This window comes from Heterodontus francisci, unplaced genomic scaffold (assembly GCF_036365525.1).
Source record: "Heterodontus francisci isolate sHetFra1 unplaced genomic scaffold, sHetFra1.hap1 HAP1_SCAFFOLD_106, whole genome shotgun sequence".
In the NCBI taxonomy this organism is placed as follows: domain Eukaryota; kingdom Metazoa; phylum Chordata; class Chondrichthyes; order Heterodontiformes; family Heterodontidae; genus Heterodontus; species Heterodontus francisci.
The window spans coordinates 5825894-5848844 of NW_027140940.1; the positions used below are offsets into that span (position 1 = coordinate 5825894).

Genomic DNA, 22951 nt, shown 5'->3' on the forward strand with positions numbered 1-22951 from the left:
AGGGTGTTTCCGATTTCATTGTTCACCACAAAGCCTGCTTATTATCGGACTATAAAAAGACACAGATAGCAAGGAATAAAGATCACGATTCTTAGAATCAAACACCAGAATAAAATGCACAGCCAACCAATCATTGTAATTTATTAACAAAAGATCAATGATTATAAAATTCAGCAGACAGTCTTCAGTTCATTGATCAACCTTGATCAGAATGTTCACCCCCATGAGTATTATACTCCAAGTCTCACTTACTGGAACTGAATCAGCAAATGTGTGTCATAAATAAGTGAAACAACTGTAACATTGACTAATTCCCTATTATTGGTCTGACTGTAAATTTATACTTTAATTTCATTTTTAAAAATTCTGACATGATTCAATTCATTGCGTTTCAAGGAATTTGAAAATTAATTTCTTGCTTAAAATTATATTTCTCCTGACTCCCCCATGTCTAATTCCCTTTCCTCTGTCTCCGTGTTACTCCTTGCAGGTTTGTCTACCTATTATGGTCCTAACTTCTGAAGTTTTCATTCCTCCCTCACCTCCTACAATCCTAATTCTCCCATAGAACCAGAGAAAAGTTAAGGCACAGAGAAAGTCCATTAAGCCCATCGTGTCTGCACTGGCTGAAAAAAATCTAGTTTCCCAATCTAATTCCACCTTCCAGCACCTGCTCCGTAGTCTTGCTGGTTGCAGCACTTCATGTGCAGGTCCAGGTACCTTTCAAATGAGTTGGGAGTTTCTGCCTCCACCACTGATCAGGGCAGTGAATTCCAGATACCCACCCCCCTCTGGGTGAAAATGTTTATCATCAAGTCAACTCTAATCCTTCGACCAATCATCTGAAATATGTGCCCCCTGGTAATTGACGTCTCCGCTAGGAGAAGCAGCTCCTTCGTGATAAATCTGTCTAGGCCCCTCATAATTTTGTACACTTCAATTAAGTCATCCCTCAGCCTCCTCTGTTCTGAGGAAAACAACCCTCCCTATCCAATCTTTCCTGTTAGCTGCAACTTTCAAGCCCGGGCAACATTCTTGTAAATATCCTCTGTATTCTCTCTCGAGCAATTATGTCCTTTCTGTAATGTAGTGACCAGAACTGTACACAATACTCCAACTGTGGCCTAACCAGTGTTTTATACAGCTCCAGCATTACATCCCTGCTTTTGTATTCTATACCTCGGCCAATAAAGGAAAGCATTTCATATGCCTTCTTCACCAATCTATCTCCCTGTCCTTCCACCTTCAGGGGTCTGCAGACATGCACTCCAAGGTCTCTCACTTCTTCTACCTCTCACGATATCCTCCTGTTTATTGTGTATTTTCTTGCTTTGTTTGTCTTCCCCAAATGCATTACCTCACACTTCTCCAGATTGAATTCCATTTGCCACCTTTCCGCCCACTCAACCAAACCATTGATATCATTCTGGAGTCGACAGCTATCCTCTTCACTATCAATTACATGATCAATTTTTGTGTCACCTGTGAATTTCCCAATCATGCCTCCCACATATCAGTCCAAATCATTAATATATGCCAGAAACAGCAAGGGGCCAACACTGACCCTTGTGGAACGCCACTGGAAACTGCCTTCCATTCCAAAAACATCCATCGACCATTACCCTTTGTGTCCTGTCACTGAGCCAATTTCAGAAACGATTCTCAGTGTCACATTGTAATGGTTGACCTGGATAAAGTTCCACACGCCTGTTCACTGCCTTTGTGCCAAGTTCCACTGGCTCCCAGTCCACCAGTAAATTGGTTTGAAGATTTTTGCCTGCATATTACAAACCCTTCTTGCCTGATTCCCTCCCTCTTTCATTAATCCCTTCCAGTCATACATCACTGTACATACTCTCCGCTCTTCCGGATGTTCCTGTGGAACAAAATTATTCCTCATTCACCACAATCTCTGCTCCAAACTCAGCAAATATTAGTCAAGAAACTATAGCTGGGACATCTGGAGCTCTTTGGAGCATAGGGACAACAGTAGAGTCATAGAATCATCGAGTTATCCAGCACAGAAACAGGCCCTTCGGCCCATCGTAACCGTGCAACCATGAAGCCTATCTATTCTAATCCCATTTTCCAGCACTTGGCCCATAGCGTTATATGCCATGACATTTCAAGTGCTCATCTAAATACTTCTTAAATGTTGTGAGGGTTCCTGCCTCTACCACCTCTTCAGGCAATGTGTTCCACATTCCAACCACACTCTGGGTGAATTTTTTTCCCTCAAATCCCCTCTAAACCTCCTGCCCCTGACCTTAAATCTACACTCCCTGGTTATTGACCTCTCCGGTAAGGGAAAAAGTTTCTTCCTATTTAACCTATCAATGCCCCTCATAATTTCGTATACCTCCATAAGGTCCCCCCTCAGCGTTCTATGCTCTAAGGAAAATAACCCTCGCCGATCCAGTCTCTCTTCATATCTGAAATACTCCAGCCCAGGCAACATCCTGGTGAATCTCCTCTGTACCCTCTCCAGTGCAATCACATCCTTAATATAATGTGGTGACCAGAACTGTACACAGTACTCCAGCTGTGGCCTAACTAGAGTTTTATACAGATCCATCATAACCTCCCTGCTCTTATATTCTATGCCTTGGCTAATAACGACAAGTATCCCATATGCCTTCCTAACCACCTTATCTACCTGTGCTGCTGCCTTCAGTGATCTATGGACACTTACACCAAGTTCCTTCTGACCTTCTGTACTTCCGAGGGTTCTACCATCCATTGTATATTCCCTTGCCTTGTTAGTCCTCCCAAAATGCATCACCTCGCACTTCTCAGGATTAAATTCCATTTGCCACTGCTCTGACCATCTTACCAGCCCATCTATATCGTCCTGTAATCTAAGGCTTTCCTCCTCACTATTTACGACACCACCAATTTTCATATCATCTGCAAACTTACTGATCATACCTCCTATATTCATGTCTAAATCATTAATGTACACTACAAACAGCAAGGGTTCCAGCACTGATCCCTGCTATACACCACTGGTCACAGGTTTCCAACTGCAAAAACAACCCGCGACCATCACCCTCTGCCTCCTGCCACTAAGCCAATTTTGGATCCAACTTTCCAAATTGCCCTGGATCCCATGGGCTCTTACCTTCTTAACCAATCTCCCATGAGGGACCTTATCAAAAGCCTTATTGAAGTCCATATAGACGACATCAACTGCTTTACCCTCATCTGAGCACCTAGTCACCTCCTTGAAAAATTCATTCCGGTTAGTTAGACATGATCTCCCTGTGGCAAAGCCATGCTGACTATCCTTGATTAATCCCGGCCTCTCCAAGTGGAGATTAATCCTGTCCCTCAGTGTTTTTTCCAATAGTGTCCCTACCACTGATGTTAGACTCACTAGCCTGTAATTACCTGGTTTATCCCTGCTCCTCTTCTTGAATAATGGTACACCATTTGCAGTCCTCCAGTCCTCTGGCACGTCTCCTGTGGCCACAGAGGATTTGAAAATTTGTGTCCGAGCCCCTGCAATCTCCTCTCTTTCCACACATAGCAGCCTTGGATACATTTAATCTGGGCCTGGGGATTTATCCAATTTTAAGCCCGCTAAAACCGCTAATACTCCTCCCTTCCAATGCTAATTTGTTCAGGTATATCACAATCCCCCTCACTGATCTCTACACCTACAGTAGGTCATTCAGGCCTTAGAGCCGTTTCTGCCATTCAATTTGATCATGGCTGATCACTCTATATAACTGCCTTTGCCCAATAATCACAGAATCACAGAATTGTTAGGGCACAGCAGGAGACCATTCAACCAATAATGTTTGCACTGGCTCTCTGAGTGAACAATTCAATTAGTGCCATTCCCCCGCCTTCTCCCCATAACCCTGTGTATTCCTCCTTTTCAGATAACTATCTAATTCCCTATTGAATGTCTTGATTGAACCTGCCTCCACCGCACTCTCTGGCAGTGCATTTCAGATCATAACCACTCGCTGCATGAAAACATTTTCCCTCGTGTCACCATTGTTTATTTTTGCCACCTGCCTTATGTCTGTGCCCTCTCATTCTTGATTCTTTCAGGAGGGGGAACAGTTTTTCCCCATCTACTCTGTCCAGAAGACTCATAATTCTGAATATTTCTATCAAATCTCCTTTCGGCCCTCTGTTCTCCAAAGAAAACAGTCCCACCTTCTCCAATCTCTCTTCGTAGGAAGAAAGTAAAGCTGGTAGCAGGAGGCAGAAAAGTAGCAAGTGACATTCAAAGGCAGGAAAAACAAAGGTGAGCATCAACTTGGCTTAAAATGCAGAATAATGTCAAGAAGCACACAGCATTTGCAACAAGGTAGAGAATTTAAAGGGAACTGAATATTCAGGGATGTTCAACATGTAGGAAGGAAAGTCAAAAAGGATACAGAGGTGGTATTGCACTGAAAATAAGGGATGGATTCAGTACATTAGTCAGGGAGGATCTCAGATCAGAAGAACTAAATGTGGAATCTGTTTGGGTGGAGCGAAGAAACAGCAAGACATTGATAGGAGTTGTTTATCGGTCACCAAACAGTAGTGGTAGTGTGGGACATGGTACTAATCAGGAGATTAAAGAAGCATGTGGCATAGTAATATAGTAATCATGGGTAACTTCAATCTGTATATGAAACATAATGAGCACTACTGCTGTGGAGGATGAGTTTCTGGAGTGTATTAAGGATAGTTTTCTAGAGCAGTATGTTGAGGAACCGACAAGAGGACAGGCTATTTTAGATCTGGTTTTATGTAATGAGACAAGGATAATTGATAATCTTGTTGTAAGAGAACCTTTAGGGATGAGTGACCATAATATGATAGAATTTTACATTATGTTTGAAAGTTATGTAGTTTAATACGAAGCCAGGGTGTTTAATTTGAACAGAGGAAATTATGAAAGTACGAGGGCAAATTGACTGAGGTGGATTGGGAAAATACATTAAAAGGTATGACAGTACATGGGCAATGGATAGTCTTTAAAGAAATATTACATAATTTACAGCAACTATAAATTCCTTCAAGGTATAAAAACACAAAAATAAATGCAGTCAGTGGTGGATAAGGAAGTAAGTTAAGGATTGAATAAGATTAAAAGAAAAGGCTGCACCTGAAGTACTGTGTGCATGTTTGGTCCCCTTACCTTCGGAAGGATATTACTGCCATAGAGGGAGTGCAACGAAGGTTCACCAGACTTGTTCCCAGGATGGCGGACTGTCCTATGAAGAAAGATTGGGTAAACTGGGCCTGTATTCTCTAGAGGTTCGAAGAATGAAAGGTGATCTCATTGAAACCTACAAAATACTTAAAGGGATAGACAGGGTAGATGCAGCTCAGATATTTCCCCTAGTTAGGGAGTCTCGAGCCAGGGGACATAATTTTAAAATAAGGGGGAAGCCACTTAGGACAGAGATGAGGAGAAATTTCTTTACTCAGAGGGTTGTGAATCTTTGGAATTCTCTACCCCAGAGAGATGTAAATGCTCCGTCGTTGAGAATGTTTAAAGCAGAGATTGACAGATTCCTAAATAACAATGACGTAAAGGGATAGGAGGATAGTGTGGGAAAAGGGATTGAAGTGGAAGAGCAGTCTTGATCGTATTGAAAGGCGGGGCAGGCTTGATGGGCTAAATGGCCTACTGCTACTCCTATGTTCCTATATAAATGAAGTTCTTCATCCCTGAAAACATTCTTGTGAATCTTTTCTGCACTTTCTCCAATGTATTCACATCTTTCCATATATATTGCGCCCAGAACCTGATGCAATAAACCAGCTGAGGCCAAACTAGTGTATTATTACAAGTTCAATATAACCTCTTTGCACTTCTACTCATTGTCCCTATTAATAGAGGCCAGCATTCTGTATGTTTTAATTGGTCTCAATCTGTCCTGCCACCTTTAATGACATATGCATATATACAACCAGGTCCCTCTCTTTCTGCACCCCCTTTAGAGTCCTTCCCTTTACTTTATATTGTCTTACCATTTTCTTCCTACCAAAATGAATCACTTCACTTTTCTCCGCATTGAACTTCATCTGCCATGTGTGTGGCCATTCCACCAGCTTTTCCATGCCGTTTTGAAGTTCTACACTATCCTCCTCACATTTCAACAATGCTTCCAAGTTTTGTTTCAGCTGCAATTTTGAAATTGTGCCTGTTCACCAAGATCCAAGTCATTAATATATCAGGAATAGCAAGGGTCCCAACATTGACCCCTGGGGAACTCCACTACAAACCTTCATCCAGACAAAAAACATCCATTAACCACAACACTTTGTTACCTGTCCCTCATCCAATTTCCTACCCATGTTGCGACTGTCCCTTTTATTCCATGAGCTACACGTTTGCTCAAAGGTCTGCTGTGTGGCACGATATCAAACGCCCTTTGAAAGTCCATGTATACCACATCACCAGCATTGCCCTCATAAACTCTCTGGGTTACACACTGTCTGATCACACTGGGTCCATCCTCCCCGGGTTACACACTGTCTGATCACACTGGGACCATCCTCCACAGGCTACACACTGTCTGATCACACTGGGACCATCCTCCCTGGGTTACACACTGTCTGATCTCACTGGGTCCATCCTCCACAGGCTACACACTGTCTGATCACACTGGGACCATCCTCCCTGGGTTACACACTGTCTGATCTCACTGGGTCCATCCTCTCCGGGTTACACACTGTCTGATCACACTGGGTCCATCCTCCCCGGGTTACACACTGTCTGATCACACTGGGTCCATCCTCCCCGGGTTACATACTGTCTGATCACACTGGGTACATCCTCCCAGGGTTACACACTGTCTGATCACACTGGGTCCATCCTCCCCGGGTTACACACTGTCTGATCACACTGGGTCCAACCTCACTGGGTTACTCACTATCTGATCACACTGGGTCCATCCTCCCCGGGTTACACACTGTCTGATCGCACTGGGACCATCCTCCCATGGGTTACACACTGTCTGATCATACTGGGTCCATCCTCCCCGGGTTACGCACTGTCTGATCACACTGGGTCCATCCTCCCCGGGTTACACACTGTCTGATCACACTGGGTCCATCCTCCCCGGGTTACACACTGTCTGATCACACTGGGTCCATCCTCCTTGGGTTACACACTGTCTGATCACACTTGGTCCATCCTCCCCCGATTAGGTCAATGACCTTTCCTCATTTCTATTGTATCCGTCTCTCTCAACACCAAATTTAATTTGTTCAATGTACTCTGTGCGTTTGTATTGAGAATGCTTATTTTGGATTTTGACCACACCCCCTAACCTGTGCTTCTGCTCCACTAATTTAATAACACGTTTATTCCTTTCTCCCCATTACATTTCTTCACATTTTTTTTGTTTTCCCTTAACCTACAGTGCCTGAAGCACAATTTCGAACTGTTCCTCTAATCTCTTCCCTTTCATTTGCTTTTGAACTATTATTGATAATTAATTGTATTCCTACCTTTTCTACCAGATCCCTTCCCTCCATTTACTCAGTTAAAGTCCTTGTTACTGATTTGGTTACTGGTGAGGTTTCAGCTGGAGTATTGTGTACAATTCTGGGCACCACATTTCAGGAAGTACTTGGAGGGGATACAGAGGAGATTTACCAGGATGATACCAGGGGTGAGGGATTTCAGTTACATGGTGAGATTGGAGAAGCTGAAATTGTTCTCTTTCGAGCAGGGAAGCAGATTGAATAGAGATATTAAACATTGAGAGATTGTGTTTGAGTGAGTCTGCAGAATCTGTTTCCTCTGGCAAGTGTCAGCAACCAGAGATCACAGTTTTAAAATAATTGACAATCCTCATCACTATCCGCAACTCCACCAACCTTTGTGTCGTCCGCAAACTTACTAATCAGACCAGCTACATTTTCCTCCAAATCATTTATATATACTACAAAGAGCAAAGGTCCCAGCACTGATCCCTGCGGAACACCACTAGTCACATCCCTCCATTCAGAAAAGCACCCTTCCACTGCTACCCTCTGTCTTCTATGACAGAGCCAGTTCTGTATCCATCTTGCCAGCTCACCTCTGATCTCGTGTGACTTCACCTTTTGTACCAGATTGCCATGAGGAACCTTGTCAAAGGCTTTACTGAAGTCCAAATAGACAACATCCACTGCCTTTCCTTCATCAATCATCTTCGTCACTTCCTCAAAAAACTCAATCAAGTTATTGAGACATGACCTCCCCTTCACAAAACCATGCTGCCTCTCACTAATAAGTTCGTTTGTTTCCAAATGGGAGTAAGTCCTGTCCCTAAGAATCCTCTCTAATAATTTTGCTACCACTGACGTAAGGCTCACCGGCCTATAACAGGGCGGCACAGTGGCGCAGTGGTTAGTACCGCAGCCTCACAGCTCCAGCGACCCGGGTTCAATTCTGGGTACTGCCTGTGTGGAGTTTGCAAGTTCTCCCTGTGTCTGCGTGGGTTTTCTCTGGGTGCTCCGGTTTCCTCCCACAAGCCAAAAGACTTGCAGGTTGGTAGGTAAATTGTCCATTATAAATTGCCCCTAGTATAGGTAGGTTGTAGGGACAGGTGGGGATGTGGTAGGAATATGGGATTAATGTAGGATTAGTATAAATGGGTGGTTGATGGTCGGCACAGATTCGGTGGGCCGAAGGGCCTGTTTCAGTGCTGTATCACTAAACTAAACTAAACTAAATTTCCTACATTGTAGAGGATAATGAATGTAAAAGAGTCAAATCTACCACTTCAGTATTTAGGGCATTTTCTACCCCTAAAAACATTTCAGAAATCAATCTGTGCATCACGTCACTATTTAAAGTCACATGATTTATAACATTACATTGCAGAATAATGTTAATAGTGGTAAATGTCCTCACCTCCTACAGTGCTGACTAGTCAGGTGCTGGCACCCTGTGAGATATGGTAAATATATTCAAATAGAAACACCAACCAACATGGACAATGTCACTGTTCATAGTGACTAGAGGAATCACATCGAGATATATTATATATATATATATTCATAAATTACCATAATGTAATATCAAAGTACAACAAATCAAAACATGAAATATAAATCTGTGAATAAAATAATACTTTCCTAGCACACTGTGTAAAACCGAGTGAAGGATCATTTAATTCTGTTTCATATTTCCCTGCAGAATATTCACAAGCTCAGAACGGTGTACTGCACCTTAGACAGGTTATATCTTTTTATCCATTTATTTATAACATTTAGAAGGTTGTGGGGTGATTTGATTGAGGCTTTTAGGATTTTGAAATGGATTGAGAGAGTAGACAGAAACTTTTTCTGCTCGTTGGGAATCTAGGACAAGGGAACATAACCTGAAAATCAGAGTCAGGCCATTCAAGAATGAACTAAGGAAAAACATTGTCTCTCAAAGGGTGGTGGAAATGTACAACTCCCTCCCATAAAAGGCAGAACATCCTAGCTCAATTAATCATTGCAGATCGAGATCAATAGATTTCTGCTGGGAAAGTTTATTAAGTGATTATGAAGCCATGATGGGTGGATGGAGTTAGGATACAGGTCAGACATGATCTTATTGAATGACAGAATAGGGTCGAGGGGCTGAATAGCCTACTCCTGTTCCTGTGTTCCCAATGAGGCTGGTATTTCACTGTACTGTGAGAGTAAATCTTACCAAAGGGCTCTCCCAGTGCAGAGTGTGGGCCAATGGGAGCCTGTCTGGAACTGGATTGTGGAGATCAGCAGGACTCACTGGATTTCACTGGGAATCTGTCTGTGTCACACGTGATGTGGAGAGTTTATAGTAACACTCGGGAAATGCTCGATCCCAGAGCTAACAACTATTGTACTGATGGTGGAGGAGGGACTGATATCATGTTTAACAAGGCAACGTTCTCATTCTCATTTTAATATTTCCATCTAACCCGCCTATTAATATTATGTTTTTTACAGAGCATCAGAATCTGGAAGTTGGTCACCAACATGACTGAATGTTCATAGAGGAAAGAAGATCCAACATCTTCAACAAGAATGAAAATGGACACAGGTTCAGAAAATACTTAACACTATTACTGATACTAATATGAACTGTAAATTATTGGGAACATGATTACAAATACTAATATAGGTTATTATTTGTCATATTATTACGAATAATAATGTATGGTTTTAGACATCCAGTTGTTATAAACATAATCTACACAGTCAGGTAATTACCGCAGTTTCTGTATTTTACAGGCTGGGTTGGTCAGAGCCTCAGACAATAGTTTCACTCCTGAATCTCCCAGTTTATTGAAACCCAGGTTCAGAACCATCAGTGATCGGTTTGTCCTGAGAGCAGAGGCGAGATCATCAGCACAAGAATCTGTGAGATAGACTTTAGTTAGCCTGGAGATCAGAAAGAGATAATATTATAATGATCAATCCTAGTCTTTGTTAATTACAGTATTACTGATAATGTACAGTGTTTATTCATAACACAGTGAATGATACTAATAACAATGGATGGTGTTAGATATTGAGTTATATTAAACACAATCTCAAACAGTCAGATAATTACCACAGCTTCTGTATTTCACAGGCCAGGTTCCTCAGAGCTGCAGATAATAGTTTCACTCCAGAATCTCCCAGTTTATTGTAACCCAGGTTCAGGAACTTCAGTGACCGGTTTGTACTGAGAGCAGAGGCAAGATCCCCAATGCAAGAATATGTGAGACCGACATTAGTCAGCCTGGGTTCAGAGGGAAAGAGACAGGGATACGATGAATCATGATGAATCCCAATGTTTGTTAATGACACTCTTACTGAAACTAATAATAATGTACAGTGTTTGTTAATATTACTGATACCATTAATCATTGGGTAGTTTCAGATATTCAGTTATTCTAAGCACAGTCTCACATAGTCTGGTACTTACATCAATTCCTCTATTCCACAGTCCGGCTTCCTCAAAGTGACAGACAGTAGTTTTATTCCTGAATCTCCCAATTTATTATTACCCAGGTCCAGAACCGTCAGTGACCGGTTTGTACAGAAAGTGGAGGTTAGATCCTCGGCAGAAGAGTCTGTGAGACCGTTTTCATTCAGGCTGCCGATCAGAGAGAGAAATAAAAAGGGAAACAGAGTGAGAGATTTTTTTAGCATAAATATCTGGAGTTTATTATTAAAATTATTAATAAAATAATATTCAGTGTTTATTAATGAAAATATTACAGATACTAATAACATGGTGTTCATTAATATTGTGCAGAGTCAGCCATCCAAGTATTATAAACACAATCTCACACAGTCTGATTCCTACCCCAGTTCCTGGATTTTGCAGTCCGGGTTCCTCAGAGCTGCAGACAATAGTTTCACTCCTGAATCTCCCAGTTTATTGATCCCCAGTCTAAAGACAAACAAAGAATGAGACACAAACTGAATCAAATCCTGAATCTGAGACAACGTTTCTCTGTTGGATACAGAAAAAAAACACAGAAAAACCTCAGGAAAATTAATCGCCTGATTTTCCTGACACTGGCAATGAATCTCACTTTGTCTGACTCCCCATATATTCAGGAACTGTCAGTAATGTACTTATTAAATGTATTTATTAAATTAAGTACTGTCTATGTGAAGCATTTAAATGTCACTCAGTCTGGTTTCATTCCCTGAGCAGAATTACCTTCCTGGAGCTCAGTGACAGCCTGGTCATGTTGAGGGAAAAATGTCTTATATCTGCAGGTCCTTTCCCGGATATTATGGGAATGGAGCAATTTTTACCCAATTAAATTAGGGGTGACTTCCTGCAGTATATATTCTGAGCATCATAATAATCTGTATAATATTGCGGAATGAGTTACATGTAGAAACGGTGCTAGCTGCTGCTGTAAAATACATCTTCCAGGATTTTTTGTAGCAGGAAGAGTTTATTCTCTCTGTTGCAAGTTTTAAATGTTTCTGTACTCTAAAGTACAGGGGAGGGGAGTCTCACTTTATTCCCCATTGAACTAGTGCTGCATTTATTTCTGGTGTAACCAGTCTGACAGTTTTTGTGGCATTTTTGGAAGATCCCTCCCCACATGGGGCCTCTCACACACACGGGGGAGGTTATGGGAAATTCCTGGGTTCACTAACTCCGGTTTTCAAAAGGGAATTGAACAATTATCTGTAGAGAAAAACTAAATGCAGGGCTATATGGAAAGGGAGGGGGAGTGAAAGTAACTGAGTTGCTCTTGCAGAGAGCCCGCACAGAGGCAAAGTGCCAAATGACCTCCTTCTGTGCTGTAACTATTCTATGATTCCTACACCTGGTGAAGAGAGTGGGATGCTTAGACACATGGACTGCTGCAGTTATTTCAGTCTATGTGGTAATAACAGTAAGGAGCAACTTCTTCAATGGGCATATCTTAGTCAATATGAAAAACAGTTAATTAAATGATCAGACTCTCACTGACCTGTATTAACCGATAAAGACTGTAACATCCCTACTTGTTCACAAGGATCCATTTTACATACTCCAATTCTTAGGGAATTACTGACTGATCCTCTTATTAATTGTCATATTTGTATTGAATTTACTACTCTCCGATTTAACTGAACTGTTCATTCCCCTTCATTATGGAGCAACAACACAATCCATGACTGCTCCACAATTCACCCAACAGTTAGAGAAAAATAAACTGTTACCTCAACTCCTGGCATTTATGCAGTACGGGTCCCAGACACTGGAGTCCTTCAATCTGAATATAGCAATTCTCCAGATCGAGTTCTTTCAATGTTTCACAGAGTCCAATGGTCTGAGACAGGACTGCACAGTCAATCGGCATCAGCCGCAATCCACTAAATGTAAGTGTTTCCACAGATCCCACTGTAGTGCGAGCCAGGATTGTACTCTGAGACTCAAACAGGTAATGCAATGTATTCAGGAGATTCCTTTTACCTGTTGCACTCTTTCCAATCTCTCCTTCAACCTTCTCCTTCACCCAGTCAATCACTCGGCAGGTTGTTTGATGAGGAAATCGACCCAGAAACTCCTCCAGGGGTCGAGTTGCCTGTGGGGAGGAGAGACCAGCAACAAAACGCAGAAATATCTCAAATCTCCCATCTTCCTCACTGTGAGCATCACTGAGGAGATGCCGGATGTCCCTGGGATCTGGAGTCAGGAATTGTGTGAGTGCGGCAACAAACTCTTGGATAGTGAGGTGTGGGAATGTGTAAACCACACTCTGGACAGAATCATCTCTCTCCAAAAGTTCCATCAGGAATCCAGACAGGAACTGGGAAGGTTGCAGATTGTACTCGATCAAATCTCCATCTCTAAACACAATCTTCTTCTCGGAGACTCCTGTGAAGGCCATCTCACCGATCTTCAGTAACACATCACGGGGGTTTTCAATCTCTCGGCTATGGTTTTTCAGAATGTTGTAAATATAGTAGGAATATAGCTGGGTGATGGTCTTGGGAACTTGCTGCTGTTTCCTGTCTCTTTGTGTAAAGAAGGGACCCAGTGACAGACAGAGGATCCAGCAGTAGGAAGGGTTGTAACACATGGTGTACAGGATCTCGTTCTCCTCCACGTGTTTGAAAACAGCTGCTGCCACCGTCTGATCTTCAAAAAACTTGTTGAAATATTCCTTCCGTTCATCACCAACAAATCCCAGGATTTCAGCCCAGACACTGATCTCAGTCTTTCCCAATAAATGTAATGCAGTGGGACGGCTGGTCACTAACACTGAACATCCTGGGAGCAGCTTGTGTTGTATTAAACTGTACACAATGTCAGACACTTCACACCAGCATTCGGGATCTGTGCACATGTACTGAGGTTCTGTATTTCTCCGATTGTCACCAAAATCGATCGTGTCCTTGAATTCATCCAAACCATCAAATATAAACAGCAATCCATCTGGGCTGTTGCAGAGCTCTTCCAAAATATTCTGCATGTATGGATAGAAAAGCAATATTATGTTCCACAGGTTTATTTTGCAGTTGATAGTGTTCAACTCTCGGAATTTAAAACTGAAAACAAATTTTTTGTTTGGGTATATTTTCCCAGTGGCCCAGTGATGGACAATCTTTTGTACCATTGTTGTTTTTCCAATCCCCGGGACTCCACTCACTGCTGCTGAACTCCCAGATTTGGATTTTCTCAGGGAAAAACTGCTCTGGAACAATTGATCAGTTCGGATTTTTTCCAGTTCTTTCCGGAGATGTTTCTCTCTCCACTCTTCATGGTCTCGGCCTCTTGCCAGCAGTTCATGTTCTACAAGTGTCCGATCTTGAACAGCAGAAATGACCGTTAGCTCAGCGTATCGATCAACCAGCTGGAAAATCTTAACCTTCTCCTTTATTAGGATAGTGTTCACTCTCAGTGTTTCAGTTTGTACCCGGAGTGTTTCCTTGTGTTTCTGTTGAACATCTTCAATTAGAACAGACAGAAAGTGGTTTTCAATGTTAGTTGTATTGATATAAAAACAACTTCTGGATATCATTTCACTATTCTGTGAAGCATTACAAGATTTAATTCACAGCTTCACTATCGGTGAATTTAAAACTCAGTTCTGGATACCTCACATTATCTGGGTTTTGTGTGCATTAACAGAGGGACAGACTGTGCATTGTGAAATTGCTCCTGTTTCAGGGCTCGTATAGTTTATCTGGTGTATTACCTGCTCCTCAATAGACATCTGATAACAGGTAAAGGTTACTGCCAGTACAAAGATACATAGGGAATTCCAAAAATGATTCAATTCATGAAAACTCTATCAGATAAGGGTGGGAACATTTGACACATTTTGTTTGGGCAAGAGACTTGAGTATTGAAATGTTTTAATTGAATTCATTACATTAGAGAAGGAAACAAGCTCACAATTCCCAAAATAATTAATAGGTGAAAAATGAAAGTCTGAATCAGAATGGACATCAAGGTAATTTTATACCCAATGGATAGTAGAGCAGGTATACTGGGGAAAGACACGAAAGGGGCAGTGTAAGTGGTTAATGACAATAGAAATAAAACCAGAAAATGCTGGAGAAACACAGCAGGTCTGACGGCACTTGTCGGTTTTGGTCCAATGACCTTTCATCAGAACCTAAGTAACAGTGGAACGTTTTTCTGTGGATGCACTGAGTGGAAGAACACAGGGATTCATCTCTGACAGGGACAGGCTTTTTGTGCTGAATGAACTTTTCCTGTCCCTAATCATTTTTGTGTTGTGTTTCAGAAATTGTGAAGTTTTTCAGCAGTTTTACACAGACATTCATTGAATATGTTTTAATAACAGCCCATCATATCACCGATTCGAAATAGCATTTGAACTCCAACCCTCTTCACTTTAATGTTAAAGCAGAAAATATTTGCAGTTCATTTCAGTTGTTTTACCAATAGTTATACTCTGTTGTTTCATTTTGGTCTTAGTTTCCCATATTGCAGGTTTGAAAATTAAAAAAGATAAAAGCAAAATACCGCGGATGCTGGAAATCTGAAATAAAAACAAGAAATGCTGGAACCACTCAGTAGGTCTGGCAGCATCTGTGGAAAGAGAAGCAGAGTTAACGTTTCGGGTCAGTGACCCTTCTTCGAAACTGTGCAAAATGGAATAAATTTTGAACAGATCTAGCAACAAACATTAAAGATAGTATCAAACATTAACTCTGCTTCTATTTCCAGAGATGCTGCCAGACCTGCTGAGTGGTTCCAGCATTTCTTGTTTTTATTATTGAAAATTAGAAATATGCCTTTGTTAGTCATTACATTGGGTCTAAAAAGAGTCCTGAATTAAAAGGGTACTTCTTTGCGTGGAATAAGGTTTTCTCTTGCCCTGTAATTGGGAAAGCAGTCAATATCTTTCTCATCATCCTGGACTTTGCCTTTTTCTCATATTTCTTGATGGATTAATGTTCTATTGTGTGGACATCTGTAAATCTCAGATCAGATCATATACTTCCTGATGCCTTCTGCTGCTCTGTGAAATGATAACATTTTAAAGTTTCACATTTCTGCAGCTCGTTCCCTATAGGTTATGTTGGTATCTGCCTCAAGAAAATGCTCTTTACTTGTGAGCCCCAAGTGCATTTGCATCACATAGGAGAATTCTAGCAAAAGTAATTGAATATACTACCATATTTCCATTGGATTTCATAGTGTATCAGGATCCTGCCAGGTGTGTATGGGGTTTCACAGTGTATCAGGATCCTGCCAGGTGTGTATGGGGTTTCACAGTGTATCAGGATCCTGCCAGGTGTGTATGGGGTTTCACAGTGTATCAGGATCCTGCCAGGTGTGTATGGGGTTTCACAGTCTATCAGGATCCTGCCAGGTGTGTATGGGGTTTCACAGTGTATCGGGATCCTGCCAGGTGTGTATGGGGTTTCAGAGTGTATCAGGATCCTGTCAGGTGCGTATGGGGTTTCACAGTGTATCAGGATCCTGTCAGGTGTGTATGTGGTTTCACCGTGTAGCAGGATCCTGCCAGGTGTGTATGGGGTTTCACAGTCTATCAGGATCCTGCCAGGTGTGTATGGGGTTTCACAGTGTATCAGGATCCTGCCAGGGGTCTATGGGGTTTCACAGTGTATCAGGATCCTGCCAGGTGTGTATGGGGTTTCACAGTGCATCAGGATCCTGCCAGGTGTGTATGGAGTTTCACAGTGTATCAGGATCCTGCCAGGTGTGTATGGGGTTTCACAGTGTATCAGGATCCTGCCAGGTGTGTATGGGGTTTCACAGTGTATCAGGATCCTGCCTGGTGTGTATGGGGTTTCACAGTGTATCAGGATCCTGCAAGGTGTGTATGGGGTTTCACAGTGTATCAGGATCCTGCCAGGTGTGTATGGGGTTTCACAGTCTATCAGGATCCTGCCAGGTGTGTATGGGGTTTCACAGTGTATCAGGATCCTGCCAGGTGTGTATGGGGTTTCACAGTGTATCAGGATCCTGCCAGGTGTGTATGGGGTTTCACAGTGTATCAGGATCCTGCCAGGAGTGTATGGGGTTTGACAGTGTATCAGGATCCTGACAGGTGTGTATGGGTTTCACAGTGTATCAGGATCCTGCCAGGTGTGTATGGGTTTCACAGTGTATCAGGATCCTGACAGGTGTGTATGGGTTTCACAGTGTATCAGGATCCTGCCAGGTGTGTGTGGGGTTTCACAGTGTATCAGGATCCTGCCAGGTGTGTATGGGGTTTCACAGTGTATCAGGATCCTGACAGGTGTGTATGGGTTTCACAGTGTATCAGGATCCTGCCAGCTTTGTATAGCGTTTCACAGTGTATCAGGATCCTGCCAGGTGTGTATGGGGTTTCACAGTGTATCAGGATCCTGCCACGTGAGTATATGGTTTTGCAAGATCTAATGAAGAACATCTCGATTCAGGGAAATAGTTCAATGTCCACATACCTACAGGGTATTTTGTAAGTCCTGTAAATTATAATTGAACCTCTGCTGAATAGTTAAGAACGCAGGACAAATCCAAATGACATCCAAACCTATTTCCCCAGCCTTTGAGCTTCTGATTTCCAGATTCCGACAGCTTCTAAACAAACAGTTAGATTCCAGTATTTCTGATTCTCCAAAGTGTTATAACAGAGTTGAGCTTACGACTACACATCCACTTCATCATAAACACCACTTCTAACTCCATAACATTGCCAAACTCTGCACCTGCCAGAGCTTATCTACTGCTGAAACCCTCATCCATACTTTTTCTGCCCTTAGATTTGACTAGTTGAAAGCTCTCCTGTCCGTTCTCCCATCTTCCACCCTCCCTAAAGTTAAGGTCATCCAAAACTATGTTTATGGCGTCCGAACACAAACCAAGTCCATTCACCTATCACAACCCTGCTCGCTGATCTACATTGGCGCTCAGTTGAGCAACTCCTCAATTTTAAAATTCTCATACTTGTTTCCAAGTCCCTCCAGAGCCTCTCCCCTCCCAATCTCTACAAACCCCTCCAGCTCCACACCATCTGTAATATCTGTGCTCTTCTAGTTATGGCCTCTTCATCCCCAATTTTAATTGCTCCTCCATTATTGGCCATGCTTCAGCTGCCTCATCCTTAAGTTCTGAAATTCCCTCCCTTTGCCTCTCGACCCTCTTTCCTCCTTTCAGATAGTCCTAAAAACCTACTTTTTTACCGAGCTGTTGATCATCTGCCCCAACAGCTCTTTCTGTGCCACCATGTCACATTTGTTTGAGAATGCTCCTGCAAAGCGCTTTGAAATATTTTACTACATTAAAGATGTTGTGTAAATTCAGTTGTTTGAAATTGCCATTTCTTCACTTACCTTTCAGGTGCTTGGGTACATCAGATAAAGCTCGAGTGATAATCATGTAATCAAATGGCTCAGAACCTGTTTAAATTAATTACATTTCATGAAATCAGATTTGTGTAATATTATAGTAAATTCTGCAGTGTTTGAATCTGAAGTTGAATTCAGTGTGTGATTTTACCGTACTGAGTTCCTGTATTTCTTTCAGTATTTTCTCCAACTTTGGTAACCCGTGACGCATTTTCACAAAGGCTTCCCACATCACCCTTCGTGCCAGAGAGCCTTTCTCCATCACCAGATTGAGGAGAAGTTTAGAACTGTCCGCCCGGTTTCCCTTCTCCACGAGCACAGTGACTTTCTGTAAGGAATATTAATGCATAGATTGAGGAGTGGAGTGAAAGATAAACACGGGGAATAAGTAAAGGATCTGCTCAGTGACAGTAAAACAATCACTGGGCCATGTATTGATTTATTTTGAACATGGTCTGAACATTCTGTAAACATCTTGATTTAGTCATTAACAATAATTCAATCAGATGAAACTAAAATAGAGATCATCGGTAAAAACAGACAATGTTGGAAATAGGTCATCAGCATTGTTGAGAGAGAAAGGAAGCTAATGTTTTCGGTTCAGTGACTTTTCGTTGGAACTAGAAACGTACAGAAGAAACAGGTTTTAAGTATGTACAGAGACAGCAAAAGGATGGGGCAGATGAGGAAAGTACACAAGGGAATGTGTGTGATAAGGTGGAAGACAGATAGAAATCAGATATGTCGTTCTAGGAGAGGGAGGAATCACAAACAAATTGGAGTAATTTTAATGTGATTCATTTTATCTGTCCTTCAGTATCCAACACTTGTGGCAGAACTTGTATCTCAAGGATTGGCCTTCACAGCCATCAGCAAAGGTGCACGAAGAGCAGACATCCCACCTAAATGGATTGTTTGATGTGTATCCAACATCTTTAGTAGATGGAAGGATGTTAACCAATATCCAACATGACAGCAGATTACTGATTGACAATATGATCCATTTACTTCTCACATGTACTTCCTTCTGTCACACTTTGTGATTTACTTAGAAATAAAACAGCAGTGAATCAGAATTCCAATACCCAGGAAGGGACATTTCTGAACTGAGGGAAGCAGCTGGAAAACTGTCTGAAAAATTTCCAACTAATCGAAATAACCGCTGTTGATTTATCGGTCAGGAAAATTGATCAATAATAATCATGATGAAAAATGCAATCACTCCAATCAATTTTCCCTCAGTATTTGAACTATCTGACACCCATTATTTTACAGAGTTACTGCCAGTGTGAAACCTCAGTAACTGGGAATACTCAGGATATTATTCATCAAATCTTACATTTATAAAGAGGCTTCAATGTAAAAGAACATCGATTACGGTGGTGAGCTGGTTATGTTACTGGACGTGTAATCTAGAGAAGAGAGTTTTTGGTGGTTTGTGAATTCAAATTCAAATTTCAAATTAAAATATTTAGAAATAAAAGGCTGAGATCAGTAAAGAATATTGTTATAAGACCTGGTATCCTTTAGGTCTGATCTCTATATGACTGCAGTTCTACACCAATGTGGTCATCTCTGAAATGGACTAGCAAGCTGCTACAATGGAGAAGAATCTAAACAGATGGAACACTTGGCTGTGACCTCGGTGATGGATTTGGACGTGATAAAAGAACACCCAGCCGAGTCGACCCCGAAAATTTCTCCTCTTTGATATCTGGTACTTAGACCAAAATGGGGAGAAATGGACCATATATTTGTCAAGCAAGAATGTGACAATCATGATTATAACATCATATTTATTAGTCAACGTCCTAGACTCCTCCATCAGCAGCAGAAGCAGCATGTGATAGACAGAGCTAAGTGATCACAGAACCAATGGATCCAGTTAATTCTCATCAGTCCTGTTACATCCTGTTCCAGAAGCTGCTGAAAAATTAACCAAACATGGGAATGGAAATCTCCGATTGATGATCAGCTATCACCTTTTCTAAGCTGATGAATCAATAATTCCCCATATTGAACTCAACTCGAAGAAACGACTGAGAGCAGCAAGTGTACTGAATGTAGTCCAGGTTGCACAATTTAATGGCCAGTTTCTGGACAAAACAAACGCTAGGGATCCCTACAGTATTCTGGCAGTAGCTTTGAAGATTTGTGCTCTGGAACTAGCCCTTGCTCAATCCAAGTTGTTTCAGTACAGCCATAACATTGACATCTACCTGACAATATGGAGAATTGCTCAGTTATGCTCTGTATACACAGAGCAGGATAAACCTAAGGTGGCCAAGTACCGTCCCAGCAGCCTACTCTGAATCATCATCAAAGTCATCAATAGTGTTATCAAGCAGCACCTATTTAACAATAACCAGCACCAATCATTTGCAGACCTTATTACAGCCTTGGTCCAAACAAGGACAAAAGAGCTGAATTTCAGACATGAGAAGAAAGTGATTGCCCTTGAAATCAAGTCAGTATTCCACTGACTGTAACATCAAGGAGCCCGAGTATATCTGAATTCAATGGAGATAATGGGGGAAAACTCGCCAGTGGTTTGAATCTAATCTTCTACAAATAAAGATTGTTTTGCTTGTTCAAAGCCATTCATCTCAGCACTAGGACATCCCTGCTGGAGTTCAATGGGGCAGCGCCCTTGGCCCAACCATCTGCAACCACATGCAGAAAGAACTGAGCATGACCGAGGCTTCGGCTGACAAGTGTCAGGTAGCAATTGCATCACACAAAGTGCAGGCAATTACCACCTCAAACACAAGAAAGTAGAACCACCTTCCTCCTTCATTCATATTGTTATCCACATCACACCTAGTCTAATCCAACCTCAGCTACCACTGGGGGGGATAGGGATGGGGGTGGAGGGGTAGTGATCAGGAGGCACAAAAGGCCAGAGTCAGAGGAAACTGTGATTTGCAATTGCACCACAGAGGTTATAGGGCTGGAGGAGGATACAGACATAAGAGTTTGAGAACAGGACTAATAGCTGAGTGGGACAGGGAGCAAGCAGGAGTTGTGAATGAGCTGAACTTAATGGGGCTGGAGGAGGGGAGGCTGGTCAGGGAATAATATAAGTAATTGAGTCTAAAGGTGACAAAGATAAGGATGAGGGTTTCAAAAGCTGAGTGGAGAAGGCAATGTTATGGAGGTGGACATATGATGTATTTATGATAAAGCAAATATGGGATCAAAAGCTAAGCTGGTGAGCAAATAGGAGGTTTAGGTTGTAAACAGACTGGTTCAGTTTCAGAGAGTGGGCAGAAAGTGGGAAGAAACAAAATGACGTGGAGACAGAGTTTGTGTTGGCAGCAGAAGACGATGACTTCAGGCATCCCAATATTTAACTGCAGGACATTTCAAGCTCAATAAATGACAGGAGCTAAAAAAAAAAAGATAGATTATAAATAGAGAAAGAAAAATGGGCCTCATTTTGCAACGAACGCCAGTCATTTAGTGCCTTGTCCATAGACTTTTGGTTTCTGTAATAGGAGTTCTTCTCAGTCAATTCTGGAAAAAGCACAGCACCCTCTCCATTGAGAATCTGGGAACAGTATCAATCTGACCAGCAAGTGTGCATCTTCTCAAACAATCAGATTGAAGAATCATTAATGAGCAGGGGAGAGTCTGAACCAGCAAGTGTCAGTCGGAATATTCAATTCAGCATCAAATCAGACACAGATAGCGGAATAAAGAGAGGGAATGAAAGAAAATATTAAAACTTATTTGTTATTATTTTCTTAAATCACCAACAATAACTTAAATCTGAAGGACTGAGACTTCACACTTGTTCAAGTTCATTTTTGGTGCTGAGTTTGTTTGACAGTAATTAAGGTTTATCAAACTGTTAGAAAAATACCTGCACTGGAACGGACAAGCCTGAACTTTTTCTGGCGAGTTTAATGTGTCTATATCAGGTAACACTGGGGAGTACCTTGGTGACAGACCGTTCTCCCTCAGCTTTTGGAGAAGCAGGACATCTCTGAGAGTAACTTCTTGATCTTCGCATTGAACTGGGCATGTGCTGTCGCCAGAAGTTACTGTCTAATTTAATACCAGTGAGCGCATTTAGCCCAACCATTATTTCTACTGCAAACTGCAGCCGATTGTAAAATAAAACACGAAGCTGCCAATATGTCATTTTCCAGGCATTCACTCCTTAAGCAAAACAAATCAGAAATCAATCTATTCAGGTGAACTGACAGAAAGTTACAGAGTTACAGATTGAGCTCAATATCCTGTTTGTTCTGTGTGAAAGACCATCCACAAGAAGAGCACAGAGACAGGTCATTGCAGACTGGATGATCTTGATTTCTGGATATGAATCTCCGGGATGTGATGGTCCTTTACAAAAACACAGGTTCTGGAAATGTGCTCTGTTGTGTACAGTTTTTGAACACGCCATCGATGGAAAACAGAAGCAATGGGAAAATCACTGCACAAATTCACTAGCTTGTGATCAGAACTATTGGAGTTACTGTTGTGGAGAGGGATTTGAGAACTTTGGGCTCATTCCACTATAGATGAGCAGATTCAATGAAAAATTCATGCACATCTTCAGATTCTGAAGAGTTATGATCAAATAAATAAATGGTAGCGGATGCCCGTCCATTATACACTCTGCTCGGTGATCAAATCCATTTACTTCTCTTCTGTTAAAGGGAACTGGATGCCCGTCCATTAT

General features: G+C 41.8%; 1 protein-coding gene across 1 annotated transcript; it reads right to left on the reverse strand.

Moving 5' to 3' along the window:
• Positions 1 to 12692: 12692 nt before the first annotated feature.
• LOC137361451 (NACHT, LRR and PYD domains-containing protein 3-like) lies at positions 12693 to 22672 on the reverse strand (the record flags this gene model as incomplete). Its single annotated transcript, XM_068026313.1, has 7 exons — positions 22528 to 22672; positions 22202 to 22425; positions 20569 to 20612; positions 20009 to 20117; positions 18418 to 18589; positions 18247 to 18312; positions 12693 to 14377 (listed from the first exon to the last, which is right to left on the reverse strand). Coding segments are annotated over exons 1-7 (2445 nt in total), but the record flags the coding sequence as incomplete, so codon positions are not given.
• Between the last annotated feature and the right edge of the window lie 279 nt (positions 22673 to 22951).